The sequence below is a fragment of the Salvelinus sp. IW2-2015 genome, linkage group LG18, assembly GCF_002910315.2.
Source record: "Salvelinus sp. IW2-2015 linkage group LG18, ASM291031v2, whole genome shotgun sequence".
NCBI lineage: Eukaryota > Metazoa > Chordata > Actinopteri > Salmoniformes > Salmonidae > Salvelinus > Salvelinus sp. IW2-2015.
The window spans coordinates 57,468,053-57,483,473 of NC_036858.1; the positions used below are offsets into that span (position 1 = coordinate 57,468,053).

The following is a 15,421-nucleotide window of genomic DNA, read 5'->3' on the forward strand; positions in this document are numbered from 1 at the left end:
CATTACCGAACAAAAAACATTTCTTTGTGGGAGTCTGGGAGTGCATCTCAACACAAAGATCAGCATAGGTAAAGGTGAAGATTTATAATACTATTGTATGAGTTTTTGTGACTGCACAATTTGGCGGGTAACTGTAGTGGCTTCCTTTGTAGCTGAACGCTGTTTCAGATTATTGAATATGTGATTTTGCCGTAAAGCTTTTTGAAATCTGGACACAGCGGTTGCATTAGAACAAGTGTATCTTTAATTCTATATAAAACATGCTATCCTTCATCAAAGTTTTGATGAGTATTTATGTATTTGCACGTGGCTCTCTGCAATTTTTCGCGGATATTTGAGGCATTCTGAAACATGGACCAATGTAAACTAGGTTTTGGATATAATATGAACTTTTATCGAACGAAATATACAGTGGGGATGAACAAGTATTTTGACACTCCGATTTTGCAGGTTTTCCTACTTACAAAGCATGTAGAGGTCTGTAATTTTTATCATAGGTACACGTCACATGTGAGAGACGGAATCTAAAACAACCAATACAGAAAATCACATTGTATGATTTTTAAGTATTATTTGCATTTTATTGGCATGACATAAGTATTTGATACATAGAAAAGCAGAACTTAAATATTTGGTACAGAAACCTTTGTTTGCAATTACAGAGATCATACGCTTTCCTGTAGTTCTTGACCAGGTTTGCACACACTGCAGCAGGAATTTTGGCCCACTCCTCCATAACAGACCTTTCCAGATCCTTCGCCTTCGGTTTCGGGGGCTTGTCGCGTGGCCAAACGGACTTTCAGCTCCCTCCAAAGATTTTCTATTGGTTCAGGTCTGGAGACTGGCTAGGCCACTCCAGGACTTGAGATGCTTCTTACGGACGCCACTCCTTAGTTGCCCTGGCTGTGTGTTTCGGCGCGTCTTGTCATGGTGGAAGCACCAGCCACGACCATCTTCAATGCTCTTACTGAGGGAAGGAGCTGTTGTTGGCCAAGATCTCGCGAATCATGGCCCCTCCATCTCTCCTCAATACGGTGCAGTCCGTCCTGTCCCCTTTGCCCAGAAAAGCATCCCCAAAGAATGATGTTCCACCTCATGTTCCACGCGTTGGGATGGTGTTCTCTGGGGTTGTATCATCCTTCTTCTTCCTCCAAACACGGCGAGTGGAGTTTAGACCAAAAAGCTCTATTTTTGTCTCATCAGACCACATGGACCTTCATCCCATTCCTCCTCTGCGAGTCAGATCCAAATGGTCATTGGCAAACTTCAGACGGGCCTGGACATGCGCTGCGCACTTGAAGCAGGGCGCTGATCCTGTAGGTGCGCTGTGCCAGTGCCTGGGAGGACGTATCTCTTTAATCCATGGACGCGCTGCGTTGTGGGCTTGCAGGTAACTATTTTATGGTTTTCTGAAGACTGTTGCCATGGGTCCCAGCTCTCTGTGCAGGGCTCTAAGTGTATTGACCGGGTCTCCGGTCGCTGCTCCGTGTCTTTGTGATGAGTTCTCTGTGGTGGCTGCATCCCTCACCTCCCCGGTCCCAGCTCTTCTTCCAGGTCTTGTATCGAGTATTGAGTGTGTCCCTGCGCCCGCGATAGGTGCAGATTTTACATGGTGTCGTCCCCAGACGAGGCTATCCCTCACCTTCCCACTGTGGATCATTTGTGACCTGCGTCCAACTTCGTGAGTCAAGCTTGCAGTATCTATGTGCATTGGAATAAAGTGCCCCAGACCCGAGGCCAGATTGGTATTTGTTGCTCTCCTTACCCTCATTACAGCTGATCCTTGTCCTTTCTATCGTTCTCTCTCTAGCTCATTTCTCAGCACTTGATTTTTAAGCTCTACAACTCTAATACAGTCCTGTAGTGTCCTTACACAGCTCTCCTTGCTTGCCTATTCCTCCTTGTCTGGGTTCTTGGCCTCTACATCCCAGCCTTTGTGGTAAAGGGGTGTGTCATCGAATCTTTTTTCCGCATGTATAGAGATCTTCGTTCTCTTTCTCCCTCCTATCACCAGTCCTCTCTCGGTGTGGGGTCTCGTGTTGTTGTGTGGAGAGAGAGGTTGGAGGTCTCATAACACCAAACACTGGATGCATTGAGATCCATCTCTCCTCACTACTGAGCTCTATTAGTACCAGACTGCACTTCCGTCGTTTGTTGTTTCGGTCTTGAGATTAGTATCATCAGGTCCAAATCAGCGCAAGATACAAAGAATGCTAGATACTCCCTATAACAATGCGCTCGCTAAGGGTCCAATGCAGCTAATTTGCAGGCCGACCCAAAGATAGGCAACAGCACGAGGACATTGGGTGAAGGAACCTGTGTGGAGGACACATACAACTGCAGTGTGGGCCGCTCAAATTAATATTAGGAGAAAATTGGAGACCGCGTTGAAATAGATGCACGCAGCTCAATACACCCTCGGGGCCTTTCTTGGGGGGCTCCCAGTGCGAAGATCTCACCTCGTAGAGGAACGGACAACTAGGGTTCAAGGGCCCATGCCAGAAAATGGCACAACATTGATCTGACTGTGGGAGACGACGTGTAAGGTGGAAAATATCGAGCGCATTGACTAGAGATGACTACACGTGGACCGGCCAAGGACATCTGTCTCCACCACTTGACTGAGAACGCGTGGCGGCACCCTCTACGGTGAGGGGTCTCACTCATGCAGAATAAATCCATTAGTACACATCTACGCGCTGTCTTTTTTCAACCCTCAGGTGAATTAATACCAAATCCATGTTGCAGCACACACGCGCAAAAGAAAAGTTCCCTGACACTCGAAGCCAGCACGTATCTGCTCCCAAGAGCCACCCGTCCTGACAGTGATTCGCCGACGAAACCAATCTTTGTGAGTGAATCCAGTAGAGCCGGAGAGAATAGCCAGAGAGAAAGAAACGAGAACCTCATGTGTGTCCGCATAGAGACACCATTACCAGACTAGAGTCTTCTTGGAATGTCTGAAACTCCACTCGCCGTGTTTGGAAGGAAGAAGAAGGTTCATGATAACAACCCAAGAACACCATCCCAACCGTGAAGCATGGAGGTGGAAACATCCTTCTTTGGGGATGCTTTTCTGCAAAGGGGACAGGACGACTGCACCGTATTGAGTGGAGGCATGGATGGGCCATGGATCGCCGAGATCTTGGCCAACAACCTCCTTCCCTCAGTAAGAGCATTGAAGAGTGGGTCGTGGCTGGGTCTTGACCAGCCATGACAACGACCCGAAACACACAGCAGGGCAACTAAGGAGTGGCTCCGTAAGAAACATCTCTACAAGGTCCTGGAGTGGCCTAGCCAGTCTCCAGACCTGAACCCAATAGAAAATCTTTGAGAGGGAGCTGAAAAGTCCGTATTGCCAGCCGACAGCCCCGAAACCTGAAGGATCTGGAGAAGGTCTGTATGGAGGAGTGGCCAAATATTCCTGCTGCAGTTGTGTGCAACCTTGGTGCAAGAACTACAGGAAACGTATGATCTCTGTAATTGCAAACAAAGGTTTCTGTACCACAATATTTGTTCTGCTTTGATTATGTATCAAATACTTATGTCATGCAATTAAATGCAAAATAATTATTAAAAATCATACAATGTGATTTTCTGTATTTTGTTTAAGTCTTCGTCTCTCACAGTTGAAGTGTACCCTATGAATAAAATTACAGACCTCTACATAGCTTTTGTAAGTAGGAAAACCTGCAAATCGGCAGTGTATCACAATACTTTGTTTCTCGCCCACTTATATGTTTCGTTCGATAAAGTTCATATTTTATATCCAAAAACCTCAGTTTACATTGTGCACATTGTTCAGAAATGCCTCCAAGCAATACTCCGGAAAAATTGCAGAGAGCCACGTCAATAATAACATAATAACTCATCAGAAACTTTTGATGGAGAGGATACATTTTTATAATATAAGATCACTTTTCTTAATGCAACCGCTGTGTCAGATTTCAAAAAGCTTTACGGCAAAACAGCACAATATTCAATAATCTGAGAACAGCGTTTCAGCTACAAGGAAGACTACAGTTATCCCGCCATAATGTGCAGTTAGCCAAAACTCATGCAAACTAGTATTATAATATCTCACTTACCGTATGCTGTCTGTGGAATGCACTCCCAGACTCCCACAAGAATGTGTTTGTTTATCGACCTTACTGGTAAATGTCCCCATCATTTATGTCCAAATAGCTATTACTTTGTTTAGCGCGTGTTTTGGTAAACAAATCACCAAGTCAGGAAGCGCGTTCACTAAAAGCAGACGAAATGTCAAAAGTTCCGTAACAGTCATGTAAAACACTGTCAAATGATGTAGCTGAATCAATCCTTTAGAATGTTTTTAACATAATCTTCATACATAAATTCCGAACGGAGAATTCCTTGACTTCGATGCCGCAGATATGGAACAGAGCCTCCCCCATGTGAGAACGCGCTGATAGTCAGGTGAGCATGGTCAGGTATGGTAGACCTGACTACAGGTTCCCTGTTTCTCTCTCTCTTGCGCCCCACTTCACAGTAGAGTGTGTCTACAGGACTGTTGACATCAGACAAGGTTCTACAAGACTGTTTGACATCTAGTGAAGCCTAGGAAGTGCAACATTACAATATCCCACTGTATCGTTCAATGAGCGAGCTGATGTTGAAAATCGACCAACTCATGATTCCCACTTCCTTGTTTTTTATTTCTTCTCAGGTTTTGCCTGCCATAATGAGTTGTTCTGTGTATACTCAACCAGACATCATTCAAACAGTTTTAGAAACTTTCAGAGTGTTTTCCATCACAATACTACTAATAATATGCATATATTAGCAACTACGGGACTGAGGAGCAGGGCAGTTTACTATTGGACACCTCTGGGCACCTTTCATCCAAGCTACTCAATACTGCCCCTGCAGCCATAAGAAGTTAAATCATACAGATTATTTTTTGATGTTAAATGCTCTTTGGGCATTTTCAAAAGCTAAAGATAAACTACATACCACTATGAATAAAAGAACAGTATCATCTGCATAAAAATGAACATCTGCTGTTTCGATACTGACCCGCAATGCTCTGTTGTGTTAAGACAACAAATATACACAATGTGGGCCCAATATAGAACCTTGCGGGAACACCTGAGCCCACCTCTATGGACTCAGACTGTATACAAACCATCTCTGCCAGGTTACACATAGTTGCTGTACTGATTTGAATAAGTTATATTTATTAAACCAATCTAGATGCAATGACAGCTAGGTAATTCCACAACATTTTAACCTTTGCCATGGCCACTAACACAGCATAGGGCCCTCGGTGTCAAAAGCTCTTCGACATAATCAATGAAAAGATTCACACTTAATGTAACTTTCTTATCAGAGAGCTATCAGTTGTGGATAGTCATTATTAAACCTTCAATGTTAGCCTTAACAGTCGCTGTGGCCCAGAACCTAAACCGCTGCCATGAAGCTGCATTCCATTTAAGATGTTGCTTCTGGAAGTAGATGCTTCTAGTTGCCTATCTTAACATAAGTACTCCTAGTACCTTGTGACATACCAGTTACAATTTTGATTATGGGTGCCGACATATTTTTCACTGATTAGTATATGCCGTGAAGGATCAGTCCACTTCGTGTTAGCGGAGAAGGCCGTACAAAATCACTAGATTTCCAATAACTATTGCGGCGAGTCTTACGTGCTTTGACATCAAGCGCTAAAGAGTTTAACAATACAGTTTGGTAATACGGTCCACGGCCGGCAAGATAGTCTTAGCAGCTAGTTAGTAGAGCGCAGGTATAGCGGGTATATATACATATTCTATTCATGTGCCAGTTGGGATCTTTTAATTATTCTCCTATGTTCTCTTCGGTGCATTTGCAAGTGATATATTTATTCGGCAAACAAGAGTGACCGCCGATGAAAAGGATAACCTGTGAGTGAGTGCACAGGAGCTGTCAGGTGTAACAATAAAATGCAAATTAATTACTTAAAAATCATACAATGTGATTTTCTGGATTTTTGTTTTAGATTCCGTCTCTCACAGTTGAAGTGTACCTATGATAAAAAGTACAGACCTCTACATGCTTTGTAAGTAGGAAAACCTGCAAAATCGGCAGTGTATCAAATACTTGTTCTCCCCACTGTATGTATTGTGTAACATGCAGTCCTATGAGTGTCATCTGATGAAGATCATCAAAGGTTAGTGATTAATTTTATCTCTATTTCTGCTTTTTGTGACTCCTGTCTTTGGCTGGAAAAATGGCTGGGAAAATGGCTGTGTTTTTCTGTGATTTTGCGGTGACCTAACATAATCGTTTGTGGTGCTTTCGCTGTAAAGCCTATTTGAAATTGGACACTTGGTGGGATTAACAACAATATTACATTTAAAATGGTATAAGATACATGTATGTTTGAGGAATTGTAATTATGAGATTTCTGTTGTTTGAATTTGGTGCCCTGCACTTTCACTGGCTGTTGTCATATCGATCCCGTTAACGGGATTGCAGCCATAAGAAGTTTTAAAGCTGATTCTAAATTCGGGTAAAACAAAATGCATGGTATTTTCAAATGCCAGGCATGTTACAAATCATGTCATTGCTACATTGGCTGGACATACTATAGAGCAAGTTAAAGTGTACAACTATTTGGGTGTCTGGGTTGATGATAAGCTGAGCTTCAATGTGCACGTAGAGAACTTGATAAGGAAGCTCAAGCTGAAAAAATTATTTTACTACCGGCATAAGGCTTGTTTTTCTTTTGAGGCCAGGAAGGAGCTGGTACGATGTACATTACTGTCGGTTTTAGATTTTAGTTTATATATATGCAGGCCTCAGCCACTACCCTGAGAGCACTTGATTCAGTGTATCATGCAGCCCTCAGATTCATTTAAAATCAGAAACGTCTAACACATCATTGTGATCTCTACAGTGCTGTTGGCTGGTCATCATTGACCTTGCGTAGGCTTAAACACTGGTATACACTGATTTATAAGGCCATATTGGATAAAATGCCATTTTATCTCTGTTCTTTTTTAGTCAGGTCAGTAAATAAATATCAGTTACGGTCCCATTCTGATTTGCTTCTAACAGTACCAAAAATGAGAACAGGACATGGTAGAAATTGTTTTAGTTACTTAGCTCCGTGGTCCTGGAATTCTGTCATGAACATTTTAAAATGTGATGATCTAGTTTCGTTGGTGGAGTTTAAACACTTGATCGATGTATATATCATAGAAGAGTGTAATTGTTTTTAGGCCAGCTGTTTGTGTTTTTAATGTACAATGTTTTTGTTGTACTGTATGTGTGTTTATAGTTTTGTTTAATGGTGTGTTAGTGTATGTAAGTTGTTTTGTCTGAAACTGCTGCTATTGGACCAGGTCTCTCTTGGAAAAGAGATGTTATCTCAATGAGAAAAAACCTGTATAAATAAAGGTAAAATCATTTTTTTTTATTTACTATAGTGATCTAAGCTAGATGCCCTCAATCTCACACAAAAAAAGGACCTACCAGGTACAACCCTAAATCCGTAACCATGAGCACCCTCTTAGATATCATCATGACAAACTTGCCCTCTAAATACACCTCTGCTGTCTTCAACCAGGATCTTAGCGATCACTGCCTCATTGCATGCGTGCGTAATTGTTATGTAATTTAGTAATTAATGTTCATAAATTGCAATTATCTTTTTAGGTCTGAACCCCAGAGATTGTAAAGCTCTGGTTTAAATGAAACAGACATAATTCCCATCTCACAATTAGTCAGATACAATTTTATTGGCGAGAGCTCTGACGTGCATATACAAAAACGTTCCTTTTATATCTTCTCTTAAACTACGCACATACATACACACTATATTTGGATTATCCCCTGAAGTCTCACCACAGTTTATTACCACTCAGCTGACAGTTCCAGTCCCCCCCAGATACGGAAAACCTGGAGGGGCTCTCCCTATCTTATCTCATCTCCACAGAGTTATAGCTGGGTCAGTTCAAACATAGGTTAAGGAGTCTCTTTGCTTTCTTTCGGCACACACATACAGTGGGGCAAAAAAGTATTTAGTCAGCCACAATCTGTGCAAGTTTCTCCCTTTAAAAAGATGAGAGAGGCCTGTAATTTTCATCATAGGTACACTTCAACTATGACAGACAAAATGAGAAAAAATCCAGAAAATCACATTGTAGGATTTTTAATGAATTTATTTGCAAATTATGGTGGAAAATAAGTATTTGGTCAATAACAAAAGTTTATCTCAATACTTTGTTATATACCCTTTGTTGGCAATGACAGAGTCAAAAACAAATTTTCTGTAAGTCTTCACAAGGTTTTCACACACTGTTGCTGGTATTTTGGCCCATTCCTCCATGCAGATCTCCTCTAGAGCAGTGATGTTTTGGGGCTGTTACTGGGCAACACGGACTTTCAACTCCCTCCAAAGATTTTCTATGGGGTTGAGATCTGGAGACTGGCTAGGCCACTCCAGGACCTTGAAATGCTTCTTACGAAGCCACTCCTTCGTTGTCTCCCCCTCTTCAAAGGGGGAGACACTCTAAACCCAAACTGTTATAGACCGATATCCATCCTGCCCTGCCTTTCTAAAATCTTCGAAAGCCAAAGTTAATAAACAGATCACCGACCATTTCGAATCCCACCGTACCTTCCCCACTATGCAATCTGGTTTCCGAGCTGGTCATGGGTGCACCTCAGTCACGCTCAAGGTCCTAAACGATATCATAACTGCCATTGATAAAATACAGTACTGTGCAGCCATCTTCATCGACCTGGCCAAGACTTTCTACTCCGATTCTTATCGGCAGACTCAATAGCCTTGGCTTCTCAAATGACTGCCTCGCCTGGTTCACCAACTACTTCTCAGATAGAGTTCAGTGTGTCACATCAGAGGGCCTGTTGTCCGGACCTCTGGCAGTCTCTATGGTTTGTGCCACAGGGTTCAATTCTCGGGCCAAATCTTTTCTCTGTAAATATCAATGATGGCGCTCTAGCTGCTGGTGATTCTCTGATCCACCTCTATGCAGACGTCACCATTCTGTATACATCTGGCCCTTCTTTGGACACTGTGCTAACAAACCTCCAAACGAGCTTCAACGCCATACAACACTCTTTCCGTGGCCTCCAACTGCTTTTTTAATGCTAGTAAAATTAAGTGCATGCTCTTCAACCGATTGCTGCCCGCACCCTCCCGCCCGACTAGCATCACTATTCTGGACGGTTCTGACCTAGAATATGTGGACAACTACAACTACCTAGATGCCTGGTTAGACTGTAAACTCTCCTTCCAGACGCACATTAAGCATCTCCAATCCAAAATTAAATCTAGAATCGGCTTCCTATTTCGCAACAAAGCCTCCTTCACTCATGCCGCCAAACATACCCTCGTAAAAAGGACTATCCTACTGATCCTTGACTTCGGCGATTGCATTTACAAAATAGCCCCCAACACTCTACTCAGCAAACTGTATGTAGTCTATTACAGTGCCGTCCGTTTTATCACCAAAGCCCCATATACTACCCACCACTGCGACCTGTATATTCATTATTGGCTGGCACCCACTACATATCCGTCGCCAAACCCACTGGCTCAAGCCCCACCTCTCAGCTCACTTGTCACTATAGCAACACCCACGCGCTCCAGCAGGTATACTTCACTGGTCAGCCCCAAAGCCAACACTTCCTTTGGCTGCCTTTCCTTCCAGTTCTCTGCTGCCAATGACTGGAACGAATTGCAAAAATCACTGAAGCCGGAGACTTATATCTCCGTCTCTAACTTTAAGCGTCAGCTGTCAGAGCAGCTGACCGATCGCTGTACCTGTGCACAGCCAATCTGTAAATAGCACACCCGACTACCTCATCCCCATATTATTACTTACCCTCTTGCTCTGTTGCACCCCAGTATCTCTACTTGCACATCATCATCTGCACATCTATCACTCCAGTATTAATGCTAAATTGAAATTATTTTCGCCTCTATGGCCTATTTTTTGCCTACCTCTCTACTCTTCTACATTTGCACACACTGTACATATATTTTTCTATTATTCTTTTATTTTGGATCGCAAAACCTGACTCAAAAGGGGAGGTTCCGGGTGGGACACGCACTTGAGGAAGAGTGCGAGGAGCAGGCACAGGACGTACTGGACTGGGGACACGCACTTGAGGGAGAGTTCAGGGCTCTGGAGACGTACTGGAGATCTGGTGCGTATAGCCGGCATCAGTTTAACACACTTCTCACAACAAGTGCGAGGAGCTGGCACAGGACGTACTGGATTGTGAAGGTGCATTGGAGACCTGGTGCGTATAGCTGGCATCTATTTTTCCGTAACTTTAACACACTTCTCAGGACGAGTACGGGGAGCTGACTCAGGTGGCACCAAACTGACAACACGTTCCTTTAGTCCAAATCCGTGCATCCTACACCAACTCAACAACTCTCACGTTTCTCTCTCCTCCAAATTCTCCTTCTTTTCTCAGAATGGCTCTGGTTCACATCTTGGCTCCGCCGACTGCTCCATGTGCCCCCCCAAAAAAGAATCTGGGGGTTTCTGTGGCCTTCCGCCCCGACTTCGTCGCTGTCCCTCCTTCGCTGCTTCCGCCTGCTTCCATGGCAGGCTCTTCTCTCCTGCCATTATGTCGTCCCAAGTCCAGGATGTTCTCTCCCTAATCTCCTCCAAAGACCAGGATGCCATTACCTCCCGGGCACGCTGCTTGGTCCGTTGTTGGTGGGATCTTCTGTCACACTTGTCATAATAACTGGACCAAAGCTCAGCGTGATCTGGGTTCCACATCTTTTTATTACTAGGTGAAACTCTCAGCAAAACAAAAAACAAGAAATCTCAAAACAAAACATGAAGCTAACAATAGTGCTAACAGGCAACTATCCATAGTCAAGATCCCACAAAGCACAAAGGGGAAATGACTGCCTAAATATGATCCCCAATCAGAGACAACGACAAACAGCTGGGAACCATACCTGGCCAACATAGAAACATAATCCCCTAGATGACCCACCCTAGTCACACCCCGACCTAACCAACATAGAGAATAAAAAGCTCTCTATGGTCAGGGCGTGACAAAAGATGAAATAAAAATAAAAATAGTATATACTACAGTTTTATTTTATTACAGTATTTATTCTATAGTTCACTGTAAATACTATAGTAAATACTACAGTAACATTCACAAAAACACTGCAGTGAATACTATAGTACTTAGACCATAGTATATTTATAGTATTTTCATGTGGGGATCTCCTTGAACAAACAAGATATATACTATACCTAGCCTGGGTACGAGTCTGTTTTGCCAACATTCCACTCTTTGTACTTTGTGTCATATGCCAAAGATGTGTAATATGATAGGAGTGGCAAGGAGTGGAATAATATCTAAACAGACTGGTACCCAGACTACTTTTTACCCACATCGATCTGTGTTTCACATATTCATTATACAGTGTTCCATGTGGGACCATGCTCAAGTTCTCTCTCGCTCACTCTCTCTCCTGTACTCTCCTCCTCCTCTCTTTTTTCTGGTCACCCAATTATTCCTCCCTCCTCCTCGCCTCCCTCCTCCTTTTTTATCCCTCCTACCCTCATATGCCCCTGCTCCACAAAAAAGTAATTAGCACAAATGACATGACACAGTTGAGAGAGAGAGGGAGAGGAAGAGCGAGAGAGAGCGAGAGGGAGAGGAAGAGCGAAGGGGAGCTAGGCTGAGCAGGGCTTCCCGGGCATCAACACCCACAGCCAGGTTTTCTTTTTGGGAGAGGTGAGGTGCAAAGACTACCTCCACCTCTTTCCTTCACCCTTTCGCTCCCTCGCTCCTTCTCTTTGATTTCTGAATGAGTGTAGATGATTCCGATTTACACTCTTTCTCCTGGTTGGCTTGCTTGCAGTGTGTGAGCGCACGTGTGTGTGTGTGTGGAGAGTGTGTGAGCGCGCAGACTACAGAGTAGGGTAGAGCACTGCTTCTGCTAGGCTTATCGCTGCTCGTGTCGACTAAAAAACATGTTATTTCTCTTCTCAGTCCATCATGGAGCAGTTCAACCCATGCTTGCGGAACTTTGTGGCCATGGGGAAGAGCTACGAGAAGGCCCTATCCAGTGAGTACATCCTTCTCTTCTTATTTTCCTTTATCTCATCCCCTTCTCATCCCCCCTTCCTCTCCTCCTGTCCAGAGGACAGGCAAAGGCCCATATCGCCTGGCACTGATTTATCTGAACTAGAAATAATCTCAGATGCTGGGGATATATTTCTCACGTTGGCAACAGTGTGTAGCCTATAGTCAGCGTCCTCATGTACCTGAGCTCTTCTTGGACTTAGCTATGAAAGATACTGCTGGATGCTCCGACAGGCTTTCAACTATACGGACTGATTTGATAGTCTACCATTTGGAAAAGAGAACGCAAAGACCCCTAACAGAGAACGACTTCACTCTGTCCCCACCCTACATTGATTAAAACACCAAATTAACTCCCAGCTAGCTGTCAGTAGGTGTAGTCTCCCCTAAATGTTGATGTTTGTTTGTCTTCTGTTCTTTGTTGGGAGGCTCAGGATTCCCTTCTCCTGTAATGTCACGTTAGAATGTTTCATGTCCACATCTTGCCCTCTCCTCTCTTCTCCTCTTTACTAGCATCCCTCCATCCCTGCATATCTTCAAGTCAAATCATTTTTATTGTATTTGTTTGGTTGTTCACAAGTCGGGATATGATGTGGTGCGTGTGCGTGCGTGTGTATTCCAGGTGTTTGTGTGGAGTAGATACATGGGTGAGAGCAGGAGCACAACACTTTTGAGATATCTCCAGGAAGGTGTGTGTAAGTGGAGCGTAGTCCAATAGGAACTAGGGCAAGCGGCGCTGAGAGAATTAAACTGGTATCCAGGACAGCCAGAGGGAGGAGAGAAAGAGAACAGAATACATTGGAGATACAGAGTCTTGCTTCTATATGAGAGAGAGAGAGAGAGAGAGAGAGAGAGAGAGAGAGAGAGAGAGAGAGAGAGAGAGAGAGAGAGAGAGAGAGAGAGAAGAGAGAGAGAGAGAGAGAGAGAGAGAGAGAGAGAGAGAGAGAGAGAGAGAGAGAGAGAGAGAGAGGAGAGAGAGAGAGAGAGAGAGAGAGAGAGAGAGAGAGAGAGAGAGAGAGAGAGAGAGAGAGAGAGAGAGAGAGAGAGAGAGAGAGAGAGAGAGAGAGAGAGAGAGAGAGAGATGAGAGAGAGAGAGAGAGAGAGAGAGAGAGAGAGAGAGAGAGAGAGAGAGAGAGAGAGAGAGAGAGAGAGAGAGAGAGAGAGAGAGAGATGCACGAAAACCAGGAAAGACTGTGGAAGCCCTGAGGACCAATAAAGGAGGACTCAGTGTAGTCTGATAGATAAGACTAAAATTAGCAAAACAGGTCCCAGGTGGGGACTTGCACTTCATCAATGCCAGGCAGGCGCAAGGACTGGGGTTCTGGCTCGTGCTGCCGTTGCAGAGGCACAGGGCACAGTCAGCATTCAACGCACCACAGGGCGCCTGGTGGGCATCCATCTGCGAGCTGAATTTGTAAATATGCCAGTTCTGCCTTTGCTCTTAGGATATAGAGGAAGGAGAGTTGGTGCTGGACTGAACTTGAGATCCCTGGAGCTTTGTTGACTGACATAATGGTCCAGGGAGAGAGCTGCCTGCTGTTAGTTATCCTCAGAGGAGATGCTGTTTGATCAGTTTGGTTGTGGAGGATAGGATCATGTGCAGTGGGTGTAGTGCTTGAATAGGATGCAATGCTTTGACTGGTATTTAGTCAGGTACTCTGTTTATCATAGAGCTTTGGGACCGGCGATAGGTGGGGCAATTTCACACAACACACATCCAAACTGGACATCATGTTGAAGGTGGGACAGAGAGAGATGTCTCAACAGGGACAAGCTGTGTTGGAGAGATGGAAATAGAGAACAAAAAAAGAGGCTGAGTGTGAAGGCTGAAGGGATTTGATAAAGGAGTTGAGGGAGGGAAGGATTTTGAGAGAGAAGGGGGTTGGATGGTGGATTTGGAAGAGTTGAAGATGGATGAAGTACTCAACACATCAAGCTGCAGCTGATCTGGTTTATACCGGTTTTACTCCTCCTAGAGTGTGTGTTTAATTTACTCTGGAATAGGTGGGAGGAATGGATGGCGTGTCTCACCTCCAGTCTGTATACTATCAGCTGTCTGCTTCATATCAGAGGTTTAATCCTCTTTACTGGAGACACACACATACACACACACACACAATCCCCCAGCTAGCAAAGCTCTCAGATCTCGTCCCAGTTAATCCATTCTTACCTGGCCTGCCACACTCCACCGCTCGTCGCTGGCTGGGATTTCTGTGGACATTGCTAAATTAGCCCATCCACACAAGGTGTTACCGTACTGCACAATCTCACTTCTGGCCATCCACCCTCATTCTTCTATCCCAACCAGCCTTAACCAAAGTTGGGCTCAGGATGAGCCAAGAGAAACGGTCTCTCTTCCTGGTTGTGTCAGTCTCAGAGTGAACCCAGCTACAGTGTAGTAGGCTGTCGGCTTTAGGCTCTGGAGTCTGGGTTGTTCGTGTAGGTTATTATCAGTTCAGTGACCTCAGGATAACGATTCTGATAAATGTAGAGAATGGAAAGAATAATTAATAAAGGAAAGATTACGGAAGGAAATGAGTGCAGACGGAGGCTTGTGAAACGGTGGTCAGGAATAGAGGTATAAATGGAGACAGAAATGAGCTGAGGCTGTCTCAATCTCAGTGTTTGAAGTGAAAAGGAATATAATAATGTAGCATCAGCTTATTGTCTGCATTTCTGGGGGTATTCCCATATGATTGCATTACTGTAGAAAACTCAACTCAACTAGACGAACAGATTTGAATTCTTCCTATTTAGATTCAGGATGTATTTGGGTAACACTTTATTTCACAGTCTGGTTTAAGATGGCACTTACCTAGTATTAACATTGAATTAACTAATTAACTATGTGGTAACAATAATGTTTAGACCGCATACATGGCCAGGCCACATTGTTAAATAAAGTCCTGACACTCCACATCAATATGTATCAGTCAAATGTTCGATTTTTTATTTCTTCCTACGATTTTTTTATTTTACTTATTTTTTTATTTTTATATACCCCTTTTTCTCCCCAGTTGGAAATTACAGTTTTGCTACATCACTGCAACTCCCGTACGGCCTCGGGGGGTGAAGGTCGTGAGCCACGTGTCCTCCGAAACACGACCCCACAAAGCCACACTGCTTCTTGACACACTGCTCGCTTCACCCGGAAGCCACCCGCACCAATGTGTCGGAGGAAACATCGTACAGCTAGCGACCAAAGTCAGCGTGCATGTGCCCGGCCAACCACAAGGAATCGCTAGTGCGCGATGGTACAAGGTAATTCCAGCCAGCCACACCCTCCCCTAACACGGACGACGCTGGGCCAATTGTGCAGCGC

At 44.1% G+C, this 15,421-nt stretch overlaps 1 protein-coding gene across 4 annotated transcripts in view; it reads left to right on the plus strand.

The window, feature by feature from the left end:
- The window catches only part of baiap2b (BAR/IMD domain containing adaptor protein 2b), a 179,448-nt gene that overhangs the window by 48,545 nt on the left and 115,482 nt on the right, over positions 1-15,421 (plus strand). For all 4 annotated transcript variants that reach the window (XM_024008222.2, XM_070448729.1, XM_070448728.1 and 1 more), the window contains exon 2: positions 12,007-12,082. In XM_024008222.2, the coding sequence (XP_023863990.1) occupies positions 12,007-12,082 (76 nt within the window). The remainder of the gene's footprint in view (positions 1-12,006; positions 12,083-15,421) is intronic.